General features: G+C 42.3%; 1 protein-coding gene across 3 annotated transcripts in view; it reads left to right on the top strand.

Annotated features, from left to right (window-relative positions):
* Positions 1-16,238, top strand: part of LOC311269775 (actin-binding LIM protein 3-like) — a 47,162-nt gene extending 30,924 nt beyond the window's left edge. For 2 of the 3 annotated variants that reach the window (XM_084374175.1, XM_084374176.1), the window contains 8 exons: positions 2,029-2,079; positions 5,101-5,241; positions 5,343-5,407; positions 5,712-5,853; positions 10,101-10,130; positions 12,302-12,360; positions 12,672-12,738; positions 13,091-13,695. In XM_084374175.1, the coding sequence (XP_084230301.1) occupies positions 2,029-2,079; positions 5,101-5,241; positions 5,343-5,407; positions 5,712-5,853; positions 10,101-10,130; positions 12,302-12,360; positions 12,672-12,738; positions 13,091-13,122 (587 nt within the window). In that variant the 3' untranslated portion in view covers positions 13,123-13,695. Of the gene's footprint in view, positions 1-2,028; positions 2,080-5,100; positions 5,242-5,342; positions 5,408-5,711; positions 5,854-10,100; positions 10,131-12,301; positions 12,361-12,671; positions 12,739-13,090; positions 13,696-13,949; positions 14,031-14,667 lie in introns of those variants that run through there. The other variant, XM_084374177.1, reaches the window with a different exon arrangement.
* The last annotated feature ends 238 nt before the right edge of the window (positions 16,239-16,476 follow it).

Genomic DNA, 16,476 nt, shown 5'->3' with positions numbered 1-16,476 from the left:
CAGCCACAACATTAAAAAGCACTGACAGTTGACGTAAATAACATTGATCATCTCGTTACTATGCAACGTCCTGTTGGGAAACCTTCGGGCCTGGTCTTCATGTGGGATGTGCTGGAACAAGTCTGATCCGCGGAGGCCTGACTGTAGGCCGGACGTGTTACTGACCTGTTTAGGATTGGACACAGGTCCTCTGGGGGTGTCCTGTGGTATCTGGCATCAGGGTGTTGGCGGCGGACCCTTTGTGTCCTGTGGGTAGCGAGGTGGGGCCTCCGGTCGTCGGACTTGTTCTGGCACATCCCACAGATGCTCGAAGGGATCGGGATCTTGGGAATTTGGAGGCCAGGTTGACAACTTGAGCTCTTTGTCAGGTTATTCAGGCAATTTCTGAGTAGTTTTGATGTCAGATCACTACCATTAGGAGTGAGGTTGCTATGAGGGGCTGCAAATGTGTTTGGGTGGATGGTTCCACATGAATACCAGGATCCAAGGTTTCCCAGCAGGACACTGCATTGTAGCAAGATGATCAGTGTGATTCATTTCACCTGTTAGTCCTTTTAATGTTGTGGCTGATCGCTGTAAGTACCAAAGCAGTCAGCTGATCGATAGCTGACAGCTGATCCGTCGTCATTTTGCCGTTTGGTGGTTCCAGCTTTTCAAATTTGAGGAGCTTTTCTCTGTTTTATTTCACTGTGATCGGATCAGTTTGGGCCGGTGTTTCTTCACTTTTTAAAAATATCCTATATCCAAGAAGATGAATCGATTTATTAAAAAAAACGTAACAGAAATATTCATCGACGATGAAAATGATGTGGCACGAGGAACTGAAACTAGACACTGGGCTGTAATTCATTGATAATTGTCATCCCTCATCATTTTCTTCTTTTAACATTTTTTTTAATTTTAACATCCATAAAAATGTAGTCATTATCCTCTTTTCATGCTTCTCCTGCGGGAAGTCTCTGTGTAATTTATCTCACTGATCCGGAGCTCTTGTATAACATGTGAGCGCTTTAATCTAACAACTAATAACCAGTTCATTTTATTGAAACATTCCATCAGCCCTCCATTTTATCAAGTTAGCGCCTGTCTCCTCCCTGAATGCTCCACTCTGTCTTTGTTCCCTTCGCTTGTAAAAGGCCTTTACTCTTCACTTGCAAGCTGTGCTTTTGGTTTCCCTCCATCGTTCCCTCCTCTCCTCTCTCCCGCCTTCAGTCCAATCCTCGCTGCATGTTCCCTCTCTCTCCGGCTTCTCCGAGGCTGTTATTCCTTGCCAGCCCTGCGACAGCACTCCCTTCAAGCATTTCGCCGCCGAGCAAAAATGTATTTGGTGGATGCTTTTATCCAGAGTGCCTCGCTGTATCTCAAGTGCATACAAATTTAGCGTGGATGGCCTATTGGGAGTCAAACCTCTAACTTTGGCAGGGTTAGTGGCAGGCTCTTTACAGTATTTGGAAGTAATGGAATTACTTTTGCTTTATTTCTTTTTCTTTTTTATTTCAGGTTATAAGACAAAGTATTTTTAATTTAATGTAATGTGTTGCTGTGGTGCTTTTCCAGCACTTGAAGCCTGATGATTGCTCCACCAAATGAGAGCTACAAATTGCCACGAGCACCTGTCATTTCGAAGTTTCTCCCTCCTCTGCCCCTTTATCTTCCTCCTTTGCCTCTCCACCCTTCAACTGCTCTCCTCCCTCTCCTTTATTCCTGTGCCATCTGCCGCTCTTTCCCATAATAAGCCTGTGAGTCTGTATTAATCAGCCTCTCTGCACGTCCGTCAGGTCGTCTGGATGCACGACACCGTCTCTGCCATAGCAGTTTATTACCCGTGCTGTCAGCTTTACGGTTAAGGAGACTGTAAATGTATTCAACTAATTTAGTGGGATGGGATGAAAAAGGAAATCCAGATTCCTCTCCTCTCCTCTCCTCTCCTCTCCTCTCCTCTCTTCTCCTCTCCTCTCCTCTCCTCTCCTCTCCTCTCTCTATTCCCTTTGCTTCTCGCACTTATTCTCCTGTTGTTTCTGTTCTCAGCCTCTGAGGAAACCAACATCTACAGGAAACCCCCCATCTATAAGAGACAAGGTGAGCCGATTCCTCGCAATGTGGTGCTTTTGTGAGGCTGTCTACCTGTCAGCCGGCCGGTTGTTGCGCAGTGTGAGACCTGCTTCTGTTTGCCTGACTTAATGAATCAGTCAGACAGAAGATCTGAGCTAAATCTCAATTATAGTTGCGGTCTGTCTCACATCTCGTGCTTCTGATGACATTCAGTCCTCCTCTCCAACTTCTCTCAAAGGAAAGTGTTCAGAGGAAGGGAAAGTATTTCCTCTACGAGCCTCTGCACAGTTGTTCACCTCCTTATCTCAAATTCTGCTGCTCGCTTGTCTGTTAAATGCACGATATGTCATTTCTGCCGCTTGCGTGGGATTAAACAACCACCATGCTATTGATAATCTTTCTATCTCGTCTTATATATGTTAAATTTAGTACTGTAATGTATCATCTGATATGGACGTTCAAGCAACTGAATGAAATACACCAAATAAATAAATAAAACTTGTGGATTTCGCTGAGTTTGAACATTGTTAGAAACATTCGGGATAATGTAAATACACAACAAATTATATAACAATGGACTAACAAAGGATATGTTTGAAATTTTATGCAGAAATGTTACGTATTATATCTTTAACCGACCTGGTCTACAGGGTCTGAAACTCATCTAGTGCTCTCACAATTTATTGATAACAATGTAGCATGTTCCAGCTTCTCAGATGTGAGGATTTGCTGCTTTTCTCAGTTTTATATGACTTTAAATTCAAGTTAAGTTAACTTTAAATGTCATTGTTGGTTAAGTGCGCCTGCTCGCATTGTAGTTCAGTAGCCGGATGTAAAAGCTCATTAGTCAGCAGTCCTTGAAGGAGGCAGCGTCATTGTTAGTTTGGCTTGATAACATTTGTTTCAGTTGTATTAGTTGTTTTTCTACATGCAGTATATTATTCCAGATGTGTTTTCATTATGGATTTATTTTCTTGATTAATTTATTTCTTGTTTGGTTTTTTAAAACATAACAAAAACTAGAGAAATGCTCATTGTCTAGAGCAGGACAGACACACTTCAAAATGATTTGGTTTATTATAATTTAAGACAAAGAAGAGTAGCAAATCTTCACATTTGAGAAAATTAAACCAAGAAATGACTTAAAAAGTTTATGCAAACTAAACTAAATGTACTCCATGTACTCCTAAACTCCATGTACAATCAACTACTGACCTTTTGAAAGGGACTGTGTATCCGCCATGATGTGACCAGACCACATTAGTTTGTTAACGTCATAATAAAATTCAGTGTTTGTGCTGCTGTATCATTAATGTTCATTCAGTCACACTGGGCTGCCTGCTCAGTTTTTACGCTGCTAAAAATATGGTACTAAATAAACTAAGCTAGACCGGGGAAAAGGACAGCTGTGATGTTTGGTTGCTGCCACATCAGAGGCGAGATTACAGTTTCAGATTGTGAAGTAACACCGAGGGTAGCGGTGCCAGATTCTCTCGGTGTGTAGGTGATCCATCAGCGCTCAGACGTCAGGTCCGACAGAGTTACAGTTCCTCAGAGCAGACACCTCTAGATGATTTACGCCGAGCTACAAAGTGCTGACAAACCTCTCTCTCTTCGGTCTGAGCAGGCAATCTGTGATCTGGGCTCTGTGGAAGAATTTAAATTTACTGCATGAATCATTTATAGAGCAGATCACCATAATCAGGTAAATATATACTGTATATTTAGCACCATAATGCACGTCACAGTCAAACCTGCCTGCACTTCAAAAACAAACGAGCAACTCAAGGAGGAGTTTGGTTTTAATACCAGAGGGGACGACGGGGAAACATAGTGAGAGTTTGAATAGCAGATGTAGCGCACAGATGATTACACATGAACGCTTTCGGCATAATTTAACAGCTCCGGTTGCACGAACGATCTGATGCAGGCAAAAAAAATCCACTATTTCTTATTTTCTTTTGGTACATTTTATCGCTTCTGTAACATCTGATTTAAAGGAGAGCTGCTGTACTTTCACCAGGAAAGAGCCTGCATAAGAGACGGTAATGGTGATTGGTGCTGGCTCGTGCGTGTGTGAACTGACCAATCAAAGGAGACTAGGTGTTCAGGATTGGCCCTTAAAGGGAAAGAGTGTTTCAGACAGAGGGGGAATACAATGAAGTATGAGAGAACTGATGTGTTTTTTGAGCATTAAAGCATGTAAACCTATTCTAGTAGTAACCCAAAATAAAAATATGAACATAAAAATAAGCACAATATGTCTCCTTCAAACAGGATCAGAATGTAGGAGGTGTATGCATGACATCTGTTCTGCATGTTGAACATGAACAATGACTTAAGACTTGATTAAATTAAGACTGAATAATCAAACAATTATCACAAAATGGGGACAGATTGCTCAGTTTTATTCTTATGCCCAGTGTAATTTTGGACTAAATGTCTCATTCATGCCTCCTCAACATCAGTCAAAATATGACCTTTTGTTACATGTCGCCAACTCGCTCTTTTCACACTGTCGAAGCCCGTCTGCTGCTACGACTTGTCACACACAACATTTTTCTTGACGTCTTCACATATCTCACATCACCAACTACAGTGCCTCCTTTCATCCTTCGTCAACGTTTGTTGCACCCTCGACAACTTTGCTCGCTGACTGGAGGTTGTGCATCATATCCCATCACACTCCTCTGACCTCCTTTCTGTTCTCTGTTCCTTTGTTTGTTTGTGATGCCTCTCCTCTCCCCCTTCTCCCCCCTGCTGTGCCCTCCCTTCTCTGCAAGTAAATGCGCTACTCTGTCCGTCTTGTTCCTCCCAAAAAGACACGACACCTCTCGTACTGAAGTTGAAGTTGGAGACCAAAAACAAACAAAGCAGGATCGTTTACGTTAAAGCTGAGCACGTCCTGGCGTTCTTCCACTCTTCCCCCGTGGTTGACTTTTCCCTTCTCAGCACCTTTTTATTATTCCAAATATGTAAATCAGCCTAAAAATGCATGAAAAAGCTTGACACGATTTCTCTCTCTTTCTCTGCTTGTCTCTCCCTCAGACATATCTGCCTCTCCGACAGCCCTTAAGAGTAAGACCAACGAGAACCTCGTCAATTCCAGCCGCCTCTCCACCTCCAACTGTAACAGCAACCTTTATCACCCGGACTCCAACTACTACCCGTATACTGGCTCTCCGAAAGGTAACACTCCCTCTCTTTCTGCCCACACAAGTCTTCAGAAAACCTTCCACCAAATGCATGTACACATCTAGGCCCTCTTTTATCTCCGTCCCTGTCTCTAGTCTCCAGGACGAGGAGGTTTTCGTCTGGAGGAGAGGAGGATGGATGGAATCACAACATAAACAAGGTAAGAAAGGAAGACGTTCTCCTGCTTCTCCCTTTTATATTTTAAGTGCGTGTGTTAATGTTTAATGAGCTCCTTAATTAAATGCTTCCATCCATCACCCAATGGACATGATGCAAAGTGAAGCTCCTATCTCCGTCTTTCACTTCATATTCATCCCTCCATCTGTCCAAACAACCTCCATCTCTTTTTCCCGTCTCACCCGGGGTTATTCCATCGCCACGGTGCATCCATCCCACTCAACCAACTCTTATTGCTCCATCTATCTGTCCATTTGCCCCTCTGCTCCTCGTTCCTTCCTCCACAGGGAATTGGCAGGATGATCCTGAAGGAGGAGATGAAGGCGCGGTCGGGTTGTCACGACAACGACCAATGGGGCAGCAGACGCAGTTCGCGCTGTAACAGCAAGGAGGCGCTGAACAATCTGGGATTCAGCTCCCTCAATGGCTGTAAGTCTGCGGTTGCGAGTGTGTGTCTGTCTTTCATGTTGGATTATATCGACTGTCATAATGTTCATTGTAATGCACGATGACTTCTTAGACAGGTTTCTTGTGAACAAGACTTAAGTCATGCTAGCAGCTCTTTAGGCACATTTAGACAGTAATATTTGCTAATTAGCGTTGAACACAAAGTACAGCTGAGGCTGATGGGGATGTCATTAGTTTGCAGGAGAGCACAGCAGGAGATGGCAGGCAGCTGTAGCTGCAGTATAAATTGAAAATAACAAAAAGCTATGACACAGGAACAAGCACAGCGAGCAGAAGACTTGAGAAAGACTGAACTGAAAACTAAACTGACGAGGGATGAGGTGTAGCTAAGGTGAAGGGAATGAAGGGAAGAAACAGGAGAACAAGAACAGAGGGGATTAGCTGGGGAAAACAGTGAGAACAGGGCAGGGTTAACAGATGCAGGGCTGGTGTGGAGGGAAAAGCAGGCTGGGGAAACACCGGGAACAGAAACCCAGAAAACGCAATATAACCAAATGTTACTGTGAGGACCGCGACCATTTGTCATAACCTATAAGTATTTTCAAAGTTAAAAGTTTGACCTGATGCTGGCGTTAGATGAAAAGTAAAGTAATCCTGTGTATGGCAAAACATTTAACAGTTGTCAAGACCTGTCACATACCTCATGATAGAGCTACTGAGGAAAACTGAGCAGGTTTCATCCTCTGGCCACCGTGATCCATCCAATAGTTGTTGAGAGACTTCAGTTTGGACCACAGACCGACATCGTCATCCATAAAGCCACGCTGCTGACGTGCTCCTATAAATCTCAATCAGACTTTTCCTGCTTAAACAAAGGACAGAGAAGAAGCAGTTTTCCACAGCAAGTTTTTCACGATTCAAAGGTTTTTGTTCTAGTATGCTGCTATTTATCCATCAGGGCTGCTTAAAACGAGGCCCGGGGGGCAAAGTTGTCTCGGCGTAAGGTTCAGTTTGGCGTTAAAATACTGTAGCATCAAATTCCAGTTAAGGTAATGGTGATGACTGGTGAAGGTCAGAGGTTTCGGAAGTGAATATACTCACCTTCAGAGGTGGAGGAATGTGTGCGTCTCGTTGTGATGCTGGGCGAGCGGTGGTGTGGGGGAGTTTCCCACTTCTGTATTAACTCTCCCATTGATCCCATTCCTCATTGCATTCAGCACGTGTACGGGCGAGACAGAGATGAAGAGACTGGGAGAGGGAATGAGAGAGTGTTTAGGTGCGGGTCAAATGGGAATAAAGGAGAGGGTGCTGTAACGGGAGAGAGGGAAAGAGAGAGAGAGCGAACGAGAACGAGAGCGAATTAAATTTAAAAGAGAACGAAAGAGAGGGAGTGAGAAGCTAAAGCAATTTGGAGCTGTTCAGAGAAGATGTATGACACCGAGTGAAGAGGTAAATCAGGGTCAGAGACCACTGGAGAGGGAGGGAAATGAGCTATGTGCACAGGGAGGTCAGACGGAGAGAGGTGTGGATGATGTGGGTGTTCAGTGCTGCGTAATCACTGTCTGCAGTTTTTATACAGATTATAAAGTACAGAGAGGTGTGTCCTCTGTTCTTTAGAAGAGGCTAATCCCACAGTGGGATGTCCATAACATGAACTTCCTCTTATAACTGGCACTTGGTGACTTCATATACCGATTTTGATTATGGCCATTTTTTTTAACAATGGTAGCAGAATGGCTCCAGGTCTTCACGGGTCTAATGCATCATTTCAGCTTGTCCGATACACTACTCAAAATTTCTAGGGGTATTGGAATATTCCAGTGTTTCAGCTGTCTACTCTGTGACATATCTGCATTTTTATTATGTGCTCTATGAATATTTTTGGTCCCCAAATATAATGTGGCACATTTCATTTCACTTTTATTGCATATTCATGCGTATGCACATATGCACACATATCCCAATATTCCTCCAGAGTAATGTATTTTGGTTCATGACCTGGAGAACTGACTTTCCCATCAGCCTCAGCTGGACTGTATTCAGTGTATTCAGTGCTAATTACTGTCAGGGTTGCCAGAATTAGAAGAGAAACAAGCACCCAGGTCTGCGAAAACAACTACACACTTACAGATTCTGCACACTGCCTTTGAATCATCCCCACTTGAGGTTGAAACTAGTCTATTAATCGACTCTTCCTTCCAGTCTTTGTTGTAATTTTTCCGTATTCAGCCCACTTTGTCCCTACATTCTTAGGAAAGTAGCAAAAGGAGCTCCATCAATCATGGGATTTGATTTGAAATGTCTCACTCATGGACTGCAGCCTGAGAAGGGGAGGGGCGGAGGAAACAGGGTTGTGGACGGACAAACTAAACGTGCCTTTAAATAACTTAGTAGATGGGTATAGAGAGGAGACACGCAGGGAGCAAGCAAGAATAAGCAGCAACATTTAAGGAACAAGCCCCACAAAAGCAGCGATTTCATGAGCCTGTCTGGGCTGGTTGCTATGGTGATTAATTGCCTCGTTAACAAGCTCACCGCCACATCCTTTCCTAGAATGATAATAAAATAGAATACTTGCAAAAATAAAACTGACTTATGTTTTGTTTTCCAACACGTATGTCTGAGAATTATAAATCTGAAGCTACAGCGCAGTCCATTAACACTACAAGAAGCAGCGGGTGGATGCCATAAACATATGCATTTTTAACATGAGTGGTCCGGTGCCGCGTGGCCGTGCCCATGCTGCTCCATATTTTATATGATGTGTAGGTCTTGATGGTGATTTGCCTGCATGTTGACGCTGTCAGGGGCAGATATTCACACAGCTGATGTTTTATACATGTCCCACAACAGCTGGCCTTTTTTTTTTTTTTTTAATCTCCCTTCCCCCGACAATGAACTCTCACGGTTTATTGTTTGTCCCCATTCTTTTAGGATGTGACATGTTTATTAACCCCACTTAACACAGTCACACAAAGACATCAGGGGCGGGTGTATGTGTCAGGAAACAGCAGGATCTCTGGTAGATGTGAAATGTTATTGCGGTGTCGGTGTTGTGAACTTGACCCTCTTCAGTTGGATTCTAGAGATATTTAAAGGGCTTGTTCTCCAGTTTCTCTCTTAAATCATGGTCTTATTAGACAGTTCTGCCAAATACAGTTTCAGGAAATCCGTTCCATACCATAACATTTCTAAAAAAGCAAAGTTTTTGAATTGTAATTGTTGAGGAATACAGAGTTTTTTCAGGCTCAATTAGGGGTGGGAATTTATAAGAAATTATGAATACCAATGCTGTTATTGATTCTGCTTGTCAGTCTGATTGTTCATCAATTCCCTTATTGACAAAATCAGAAAACAGAGGTTAGACTTTTACGTTGTGTTTTACGATCAATAAGTCATAACCAATAAATTCCAAGGCACACTGTTTTGCAAAAATTAAAAAGCGCCCACGCATCGCAGCTCACAGTCTTCATCAGGGCATCATATTGACCGTGACTTCACAAAGCGAAGATCAAGTCTGACCTCTGTTTTCTTGGATCCTAAGCACCTGTTTTTTGATACCTGCATTGGTGAAGCAGCAGCCAATGTGGCATTTTCTCCTTGTATTGATTCACTTATTGATTTCTGATCAATTTGTGTGGAAAAAAATGCTAAGCCTGGAGTACATGGGGTATTTACCTCGATAATGGACGTGCTGCTGTCGTCTGTCTTTGTAAAATGAAGCCACACTTGTTTATTCCTCCACAGTGACTTCCAGCAGCATATATGCACGAGTCTGACTTTGTTAGAAAAACATGCTGACATCAGTAAAAGTGATTAGCTTGATACGATTCCAGTGGATTAGTGTTTGATACCATGCCTTGAAAAATATTGATATTTGGTACCATTAAGGGAACATTGAGGGCATACATTTTGTGGGGGTTTTTTTGCAAGATAGATAGAATAAAATAAATAAATAAAAAACAGAGCTTGTGTGCTGTGTGTTGAGAACAACGACATCTAGGTTAATTAACTTCTGGAGGAGGAGGTGGGGCTGGAGTATCTATACTGCGCAAAATGAGTATCGATATGTATCAATATTTTTGACACCACCACAATCAATCAGACAATTTAAAAACAGTTCTCAACTGGAATTTGTCTTCAAACCCAATCCCTACCATAGACACAAGAATCCTGATGATATATTTAGTATTTCCAAGGTGTAATGCCAGTTAAATTAATATGTTGTCCATGTTTCTCTCTCCTCCTTGCTGTCTCTCTGTCCTCAGCGCCCAGGTCCGTCAACAGTACAGACAGCGGTGAGTGGTTCATCAGTTGTTTGATCTCTGAGGTCATCTCAAGGGGACGGCGACACAGCGGTCCGTCTTCCCTCTGATCCCCTTCATCCTGTCTGCTCTGCTGTGACAGTGGCAGAGCTTTAAGTGGGAGATTGTTATCTGCTCTCTCGCACACACACACACACACACACACACACACACACACACACACACCACCCCTGTCTCTCTGGTTACAGGTGGGAAGATTGAAGATGAATGGTGCTGTAGCTCAGGCCCGTATTTATCAGCTTTTCTTTAGCAGCGGCACTGATCCGGGATCAGTGACCTGAACCCCTCAGCCATCTGTTTCACGACCTCTTACACACTGCACTTTTGATTGTGAAGATAGACGTGTTCGTTGGCTAACGATACCCACACTTGACTTTTAAATGCCTGTCACGTATGCGTAATGTTTTCTAGCGATCTCTTCATCATGTATTTTATTGCTCTAAACTCAATAACATAACCAACTTGGCAACCAAATTAGTTTTTAGTCATATAAATCTAAGACTCTAGAATAACTGATCAATAATTGTCCAAAACCTTAACTGTGAGGATTTGATGGCAGCAGCGATTGTTGGCCAGCACTAGTACTATCAAGACACTGATAAATGAGATGCTTAGACTTGGAGTTTTCAGACTGATTGGTATCAGCTCACACTTTGATGAAGCAACTTTATTTCCGAGGCTGTATCTCATTTCTTATTGATGGAGAGAGAGAGAGAGTTGTAGATGACAAACCAATTATAGTTTGGCGTCTCACACCGGCCTGTATTCTCCTGCGTCATGGTGTTTCTCCCAGCTCTTCGACATCGCTGTGTAATCTAATTTCCTTCAACACCAGAGTGAATAGTGAATAGACAGAGAGAGAGAGAAAAGGAGAAGGTGGAGAGTGAGAAAGCAAAAGAGAGGAAGAAAGGGTGAAAACGACTGAGGAAGAATGAATGATGAACCCAAGAAACAGGAAAGGAGGATAGTGAAGAAGAGGCAGGTGGAAGTCGATGTGAGACAGGAGACAGAAGAACGACTGGAGAGGATGGTGTGACTCCACTGCCCTCTGCTGCTGCAGATGCAGCAGTACGCCACAGTTAAAGTCCTGCCAAAGGATGCTGGGATGCTGCTGGTTACCAATGGTTACAGGAGAGATGAGACCCCACTAGGGGTGATAACAAAAGAGAAGATGGATTAAAAAAATATCTGTGTTGTCTGTGTGGCTAGTATGGTTTGAGGAAACTGCAGTCATTTCACAATCCACCAGCTATTTGGCTTGTGAATGTGACATGTTTGTATTTGATTTTATTTGGATTTAAGGTCTTAATGTAATAACCAGAAGTCTAAAAACACATAACTGACTGAAGCAGAAATAGGTTGGTTTTTAGCTTCCAAGTCAATCTGATTTTTACCAGTGAGTGTGTGATCTGAGCCACACTGCTTCATCAGGAGTCTGTCAGGTGGGTGGGAGGCAGCGGCAGCCTTGAGGTTTAAAAAGCAGCTGCAGTACATGACGGGAGAGCTGCGGCTGCTTTGAATTCTTATACTATACGGGAGAAACAGTTTCCCTCAGAAACTGGATGACATGTTGCTCTTTAGCTCCACTTTTTTAAATTGTAATAACTTCATTCAAAGGTCCTCAGTGATTAACTGAAGCCGGTCCTGTCCATGTTTGGTCATCAGGTCGGCTATTGTTCCAAGGCTGGACGACCAAATCGTTCTCGACTAGTAATGAGGTTGAGGCTAGAGGTTCAATTCCACCTTATGGCTTTTGCTGCGAAGTGAATCCAAGAAAGAGGTCATAAAAACTTGAATTCATTCTGACCCCTGTGAGGATGTCACACTTCTACTTCACTAAATCTCAGGGGCAAAGATTGTACATTTCACTCTCCTGCATTTCTCTGACAGATATAAACACTTGTTCCTTTACAGATTTTGGTTTTAACATGAAAACATAAGCTTATTAAACATCATGAATTGTCAAAGATTAAACCAGCAGTGCTCAAAATGTTTGGCTTGTGACCACATACAGAACAGCAGTGTCTGGTTGGGGCCCTTTTTCAGTATCGTGATACTATGCTCATATTCACACACTGACTGTGTTTATATTATTTTGAGTAATTTGTGTGTTTATGGTTGTGTGTTGATATTTGTTCTTCCAGACTCGTACATTGCCAAATCGGCCTCGTTGCCAGGCTACGGCAGAAATGGACTAAACAGGGTAAGCAATCATGATTAGTGCCTTGGATGGAAAGAGAGAATAAGACAGGCGTGGTCCTTCACTAAACTGTAAGCTATGGCAAAGTCCTTCAGTTGCCACTGAACGTTTAAACCCCATTTGTATCAGTTTGCTGCCTGAGGTCAACAGACAGTAACTAACAGCAGCAAAGATATTGTCAGTACATTATTCGTTTTGATGTACGACATTGATCGGATTTCTTATTGCTGCAATATTTTGAGATTACCGTCTACTTTGTTTGATCCTTTCCGTCCGTTTCGATGATGAGATTTTGTCTTGTTGTCTTCTTGCAGCCTGGGAGTGCCAGTGCAGATTATTACCAGTATGACAGCAGTAATGCAGTTAATTGGCAGATCAGAGGTAAGCCTTTAATCTGCTTATCCCCAGTTCTTCTAGCTTTCTCCTGATATGCTTCCCCTCCATGATGCATGATGTCCACTGTTAATTGAATGTGTATTGTAAGCAATAATGGTGGCAACACTTGCAAGAGTAAAAGGCATAATATGTAACATTTCTGCATTAAAATGTCTAAAATCGTCAAGACCTTTGTTTTATATTTTGTTGTTTATTTACATTTTCCCACCAAGCTGATTCACGGCAGCTAACTCCGTCTTTCGTTATTTTGTTGACTGAGAGACCAGCAGCGCCAAAAATCGCATCCTGTGTGTTCAACATGACTGATCCTGTACTTTCTCTTCTCTTTTTCTTTCAGAATACAAGGTAAGATGCTCCTGCCAAAGCTAGCGAACTGAGCCAAGAGTGAAAGGTCTCGATCAATGGATAAAAGATAAGGATGATGTGTTTCCTGCTTAAAGTTGGTGAATCCATCTCGCTTAGTAACACCCACTTGGCTCAGTGAAATTTTGTGAAGCTGAGCGGGTCCTTTTATTGACAGGGAAGTAAATCAGCAACCAAAACCACAAGGTAATGTCACACAGGGTTTGTGAGATGGGTCAGAGCCTTGACCCTGTATGGCAAGACAAATCATACCTTAAAACTTATTATTCTTCTTTTACCTGCGTATTTCATCAAACTCAATCCACTGTTTTTGTGCCACAGTCTGTCTGTACCATAAACATCCCATCAAAGATCGGAGATCATTAAGAAATAGTGTTTGTAGCTCTCAACATTTTTTGCATCTATGTGAAAATCTGCAATTAGCTGTCCCTGTAAGAGTAATGGGAAAGGGTTTAACAACAGACTGAAGTCAACAGACTCTGTCGTTGTTGTCAATGCTGCATTTGGCCACCAGAGGGTGACGATTAGAGAAAAATCAGTTCATTCATTCATGATGCTGAAACATTCAAATCCAAGCTGGTTTTCTAAGATTCTTTTAATTATGCATTTGAATCATGTTATAAACGACATTGAGAAAATAAACTTGTTAGGATGACATCAGTAAATGCTTCTTAATGCTGTGTGTTTAATGCCTTGCTCAGTTTTTGAATTAAAATTCACATGTTGAGACAAATCCACCATGTTGCATTGTAAATGTAAATATTGAAACAGCACCTCTGTGTTTCTGTGTGTGTGTGTGTGTGTGTGTGTGTGTGTGTGTGTGTGTGTGTTAGATCTACCCATATGAATCTCTCATTGTGTCAGTCAGAGGGCAGAAGCGTCTTCCAAGTGATGTGGACAGAGCCAGACTGGAGGTAAACTGCTCCTGAACTCTGTTACAAAAAGTACTTAAAGGTACAATATGTAAGAATTTTGAATTTTTAAGACTTCACATGCCATGTTAAGCACGCTAACCAGCTAGCCTCTCTGGGTTCATAGCTCCTCTGCTAGCGGTTTAAACACAAACACTTCCGCAGTGTCCCATGCTCCCAGCCTGGACCACTTAGCTGCATGGCTAACTGAGCTAACCAGCTAAGGGCAGCAACACTTAGTTAGTGATTAGTCTAGTGACATGCTGACCCCTATTTGTTGTGAGTATGAATTTATCAAGTGGCCAGTTCTTATATATTGCATCTTTAAGTAACTGTCTTATAGAGCACAGCAAAACAATTGGCATCAAATAGACTGAGGCTGATGGAAATGTCATTTTGCAGGTATTTGTTTTAAACGCAAAGTATTTGACGAGCTAAAAATGATGACCTGATGATGGTACTAAAACAAAAATTATAAGTGTCACCAAAATTATTACTATTCCTTCTGAGAGAACAAACTGTGTGCAGATAGAGACAGACAGGACCTGAGACAGACACATACAAGAAACTATTAGCATTTATCAAGTGAGTCGTTATGACTTTCTGTCCCTGAAACGTTCTGTCTCCTCTCTCCTGTCAGCGTCACCTCTCACCAGAGGAGTTCTACAGAGTCTTCGGGATGTCCATGTCTGCCTTTGATCGTCTCGCTCAGTGGAAGAAGAACGAACTGAAGAAGCAGGTCCGACTCTTCTGAGAAAATATAGTCGCCAGAGCTGTCCAACCCAATACAGTTCCACTGCCAACAGTGTGCTCTGAAGTAGTGGCCTGCAGACAGGCGTCAGATCTGACCCCAGATTGGCTCTGTCGCTCAGTAGGAGGGGAACTGAAGTGGCAAGAGCAGAACTGTTGGCCTCCAGATCTTGGCGTGCTTTAGTGTGTACTTGGACTTCTTAAGCAATACGTATGGAGTTAGCCAAGTGGCCAAAAGGGAAGAGAACTGGAAAGAGAGGAAGAAGAACTGGACGGAAAGCATGAAGACTTTGAGAGGCTCCAGCAGACAGAAAGTTAATGAGAGACGTTGGCAGCTTCTCCTTCACAAACCAGCAGATGGCAGTGTGTTAACAGGAGCACCAGGGCGGCAGGCTGATACATGACCTGATAGTACTTGGTATCGTACTGAGGTCGGCCGCACTGAGCCAAACTTGCATTCATGCTGAAATTGAGGGAGACAGTTTGTGAAGCAAACAGGCTGGAATGTGGCCGATGGAAAACAGGATCCACTCACACAGACACTGTCCTCTCGTAAGACAAGTGGACGACATTAGTAGGGTTCTTAACATTAAGGTTGCTGAACGTGATATACACATGGTGTTTTTATAATGTGCAAACACTGAAAACCAAAGGTTTTCTTCTTTTTTTTAAAAAACTGGCATGTATTGGATTTCCATGTCAGTTTTTCTGAAGCCATATCAGTTCTTCTCTATGTCCTGAGCAGACTGTGCAGTTCACTGAAGTGGTTTTTGAAATATGATGTGGTTGTGAGGTTTAATGTGAATGAACTGTGTGACGGCTCTGAGCTCAGAGAGGTTAGTTACATTTAGAAATCAGGTTTAGTGCCACAAACATTTTAGGATATCTTTGTTTTTACTTGTTTTATTTAAAGAAATCTTAAAATTTTGTTCTTACTTGCTGCAGCTGCACTCATGACGCAGCGAAGAATTTCCGCTGCTGGATTACAATTAAACCAGGCTGAATCATGTTTGTGGTGTGCATGTGTGTGTGTTGGTGTGTGTGTACTTACAGCAGATGACAAATGGATGATTATTCAGAAGCCCTCTGAATAATGAGATAAACAATTCTCAAGTGAAGGAAGGACAAAGAGGTGAAGGATTGGAAAGAGAGAGAACGGGATAAACAAAGACAGCAAAAGAAACACAAAGAAGGTTTGATAAGAGTTGACGGTGTCACAAAGAAAGTTTAACACATGTCAAGACAGAATGAAACAGGATGTCTGAGCTGAAATGGGTTCAATAGGAACAGGATGTATTGATAGTTTTTTGCAAAAGTGTTGTAATTGGATGTAAAAGATGGAATAATGTTGCTTTCTGCTTCAGGAACCTAAACCATGAGATGTGCGTACATGTTATCAGGTTTTTATTTATTGAAGTAACATGTCTGTCACTACAACTTCTGAATAAATGATTCAAACATTGCTCTTTTTTCTGCGTCTTACTTCATAATTACTCTACACTTTTTGTGTAAACTGATCAATCTACATGTTGTGAAGTTATAGTAAGAATAGTTTGTAACTAAAGTCGGCCTGTAAAGACAGACTAGTGAGTAGATGAGTCTTCGTGATATCCGTTCGTTTAATATCCGTGACATCTTCTGTAGTCTCATTTAGCCACTTGTTAGCAACTGCTGTTTTTAAGACACATAAACACTATCA

This window comes from Pagrus pagrus (assembly GCF_965226575.1).
Source record: "Pagrus pagrus genome assembly, chromosome: 14".
Classification (NCBI taxonomy): Eukaryota; Metazoa; Chordata; class Actinopteri; order Spariformes; family Sparidae; genus Pagrus; species Pagrus pagrus.
Note: the sequence above shows the minus strand (reverse complement) of the source record. Positions and strands in the feature narration are given on the sequence as shown.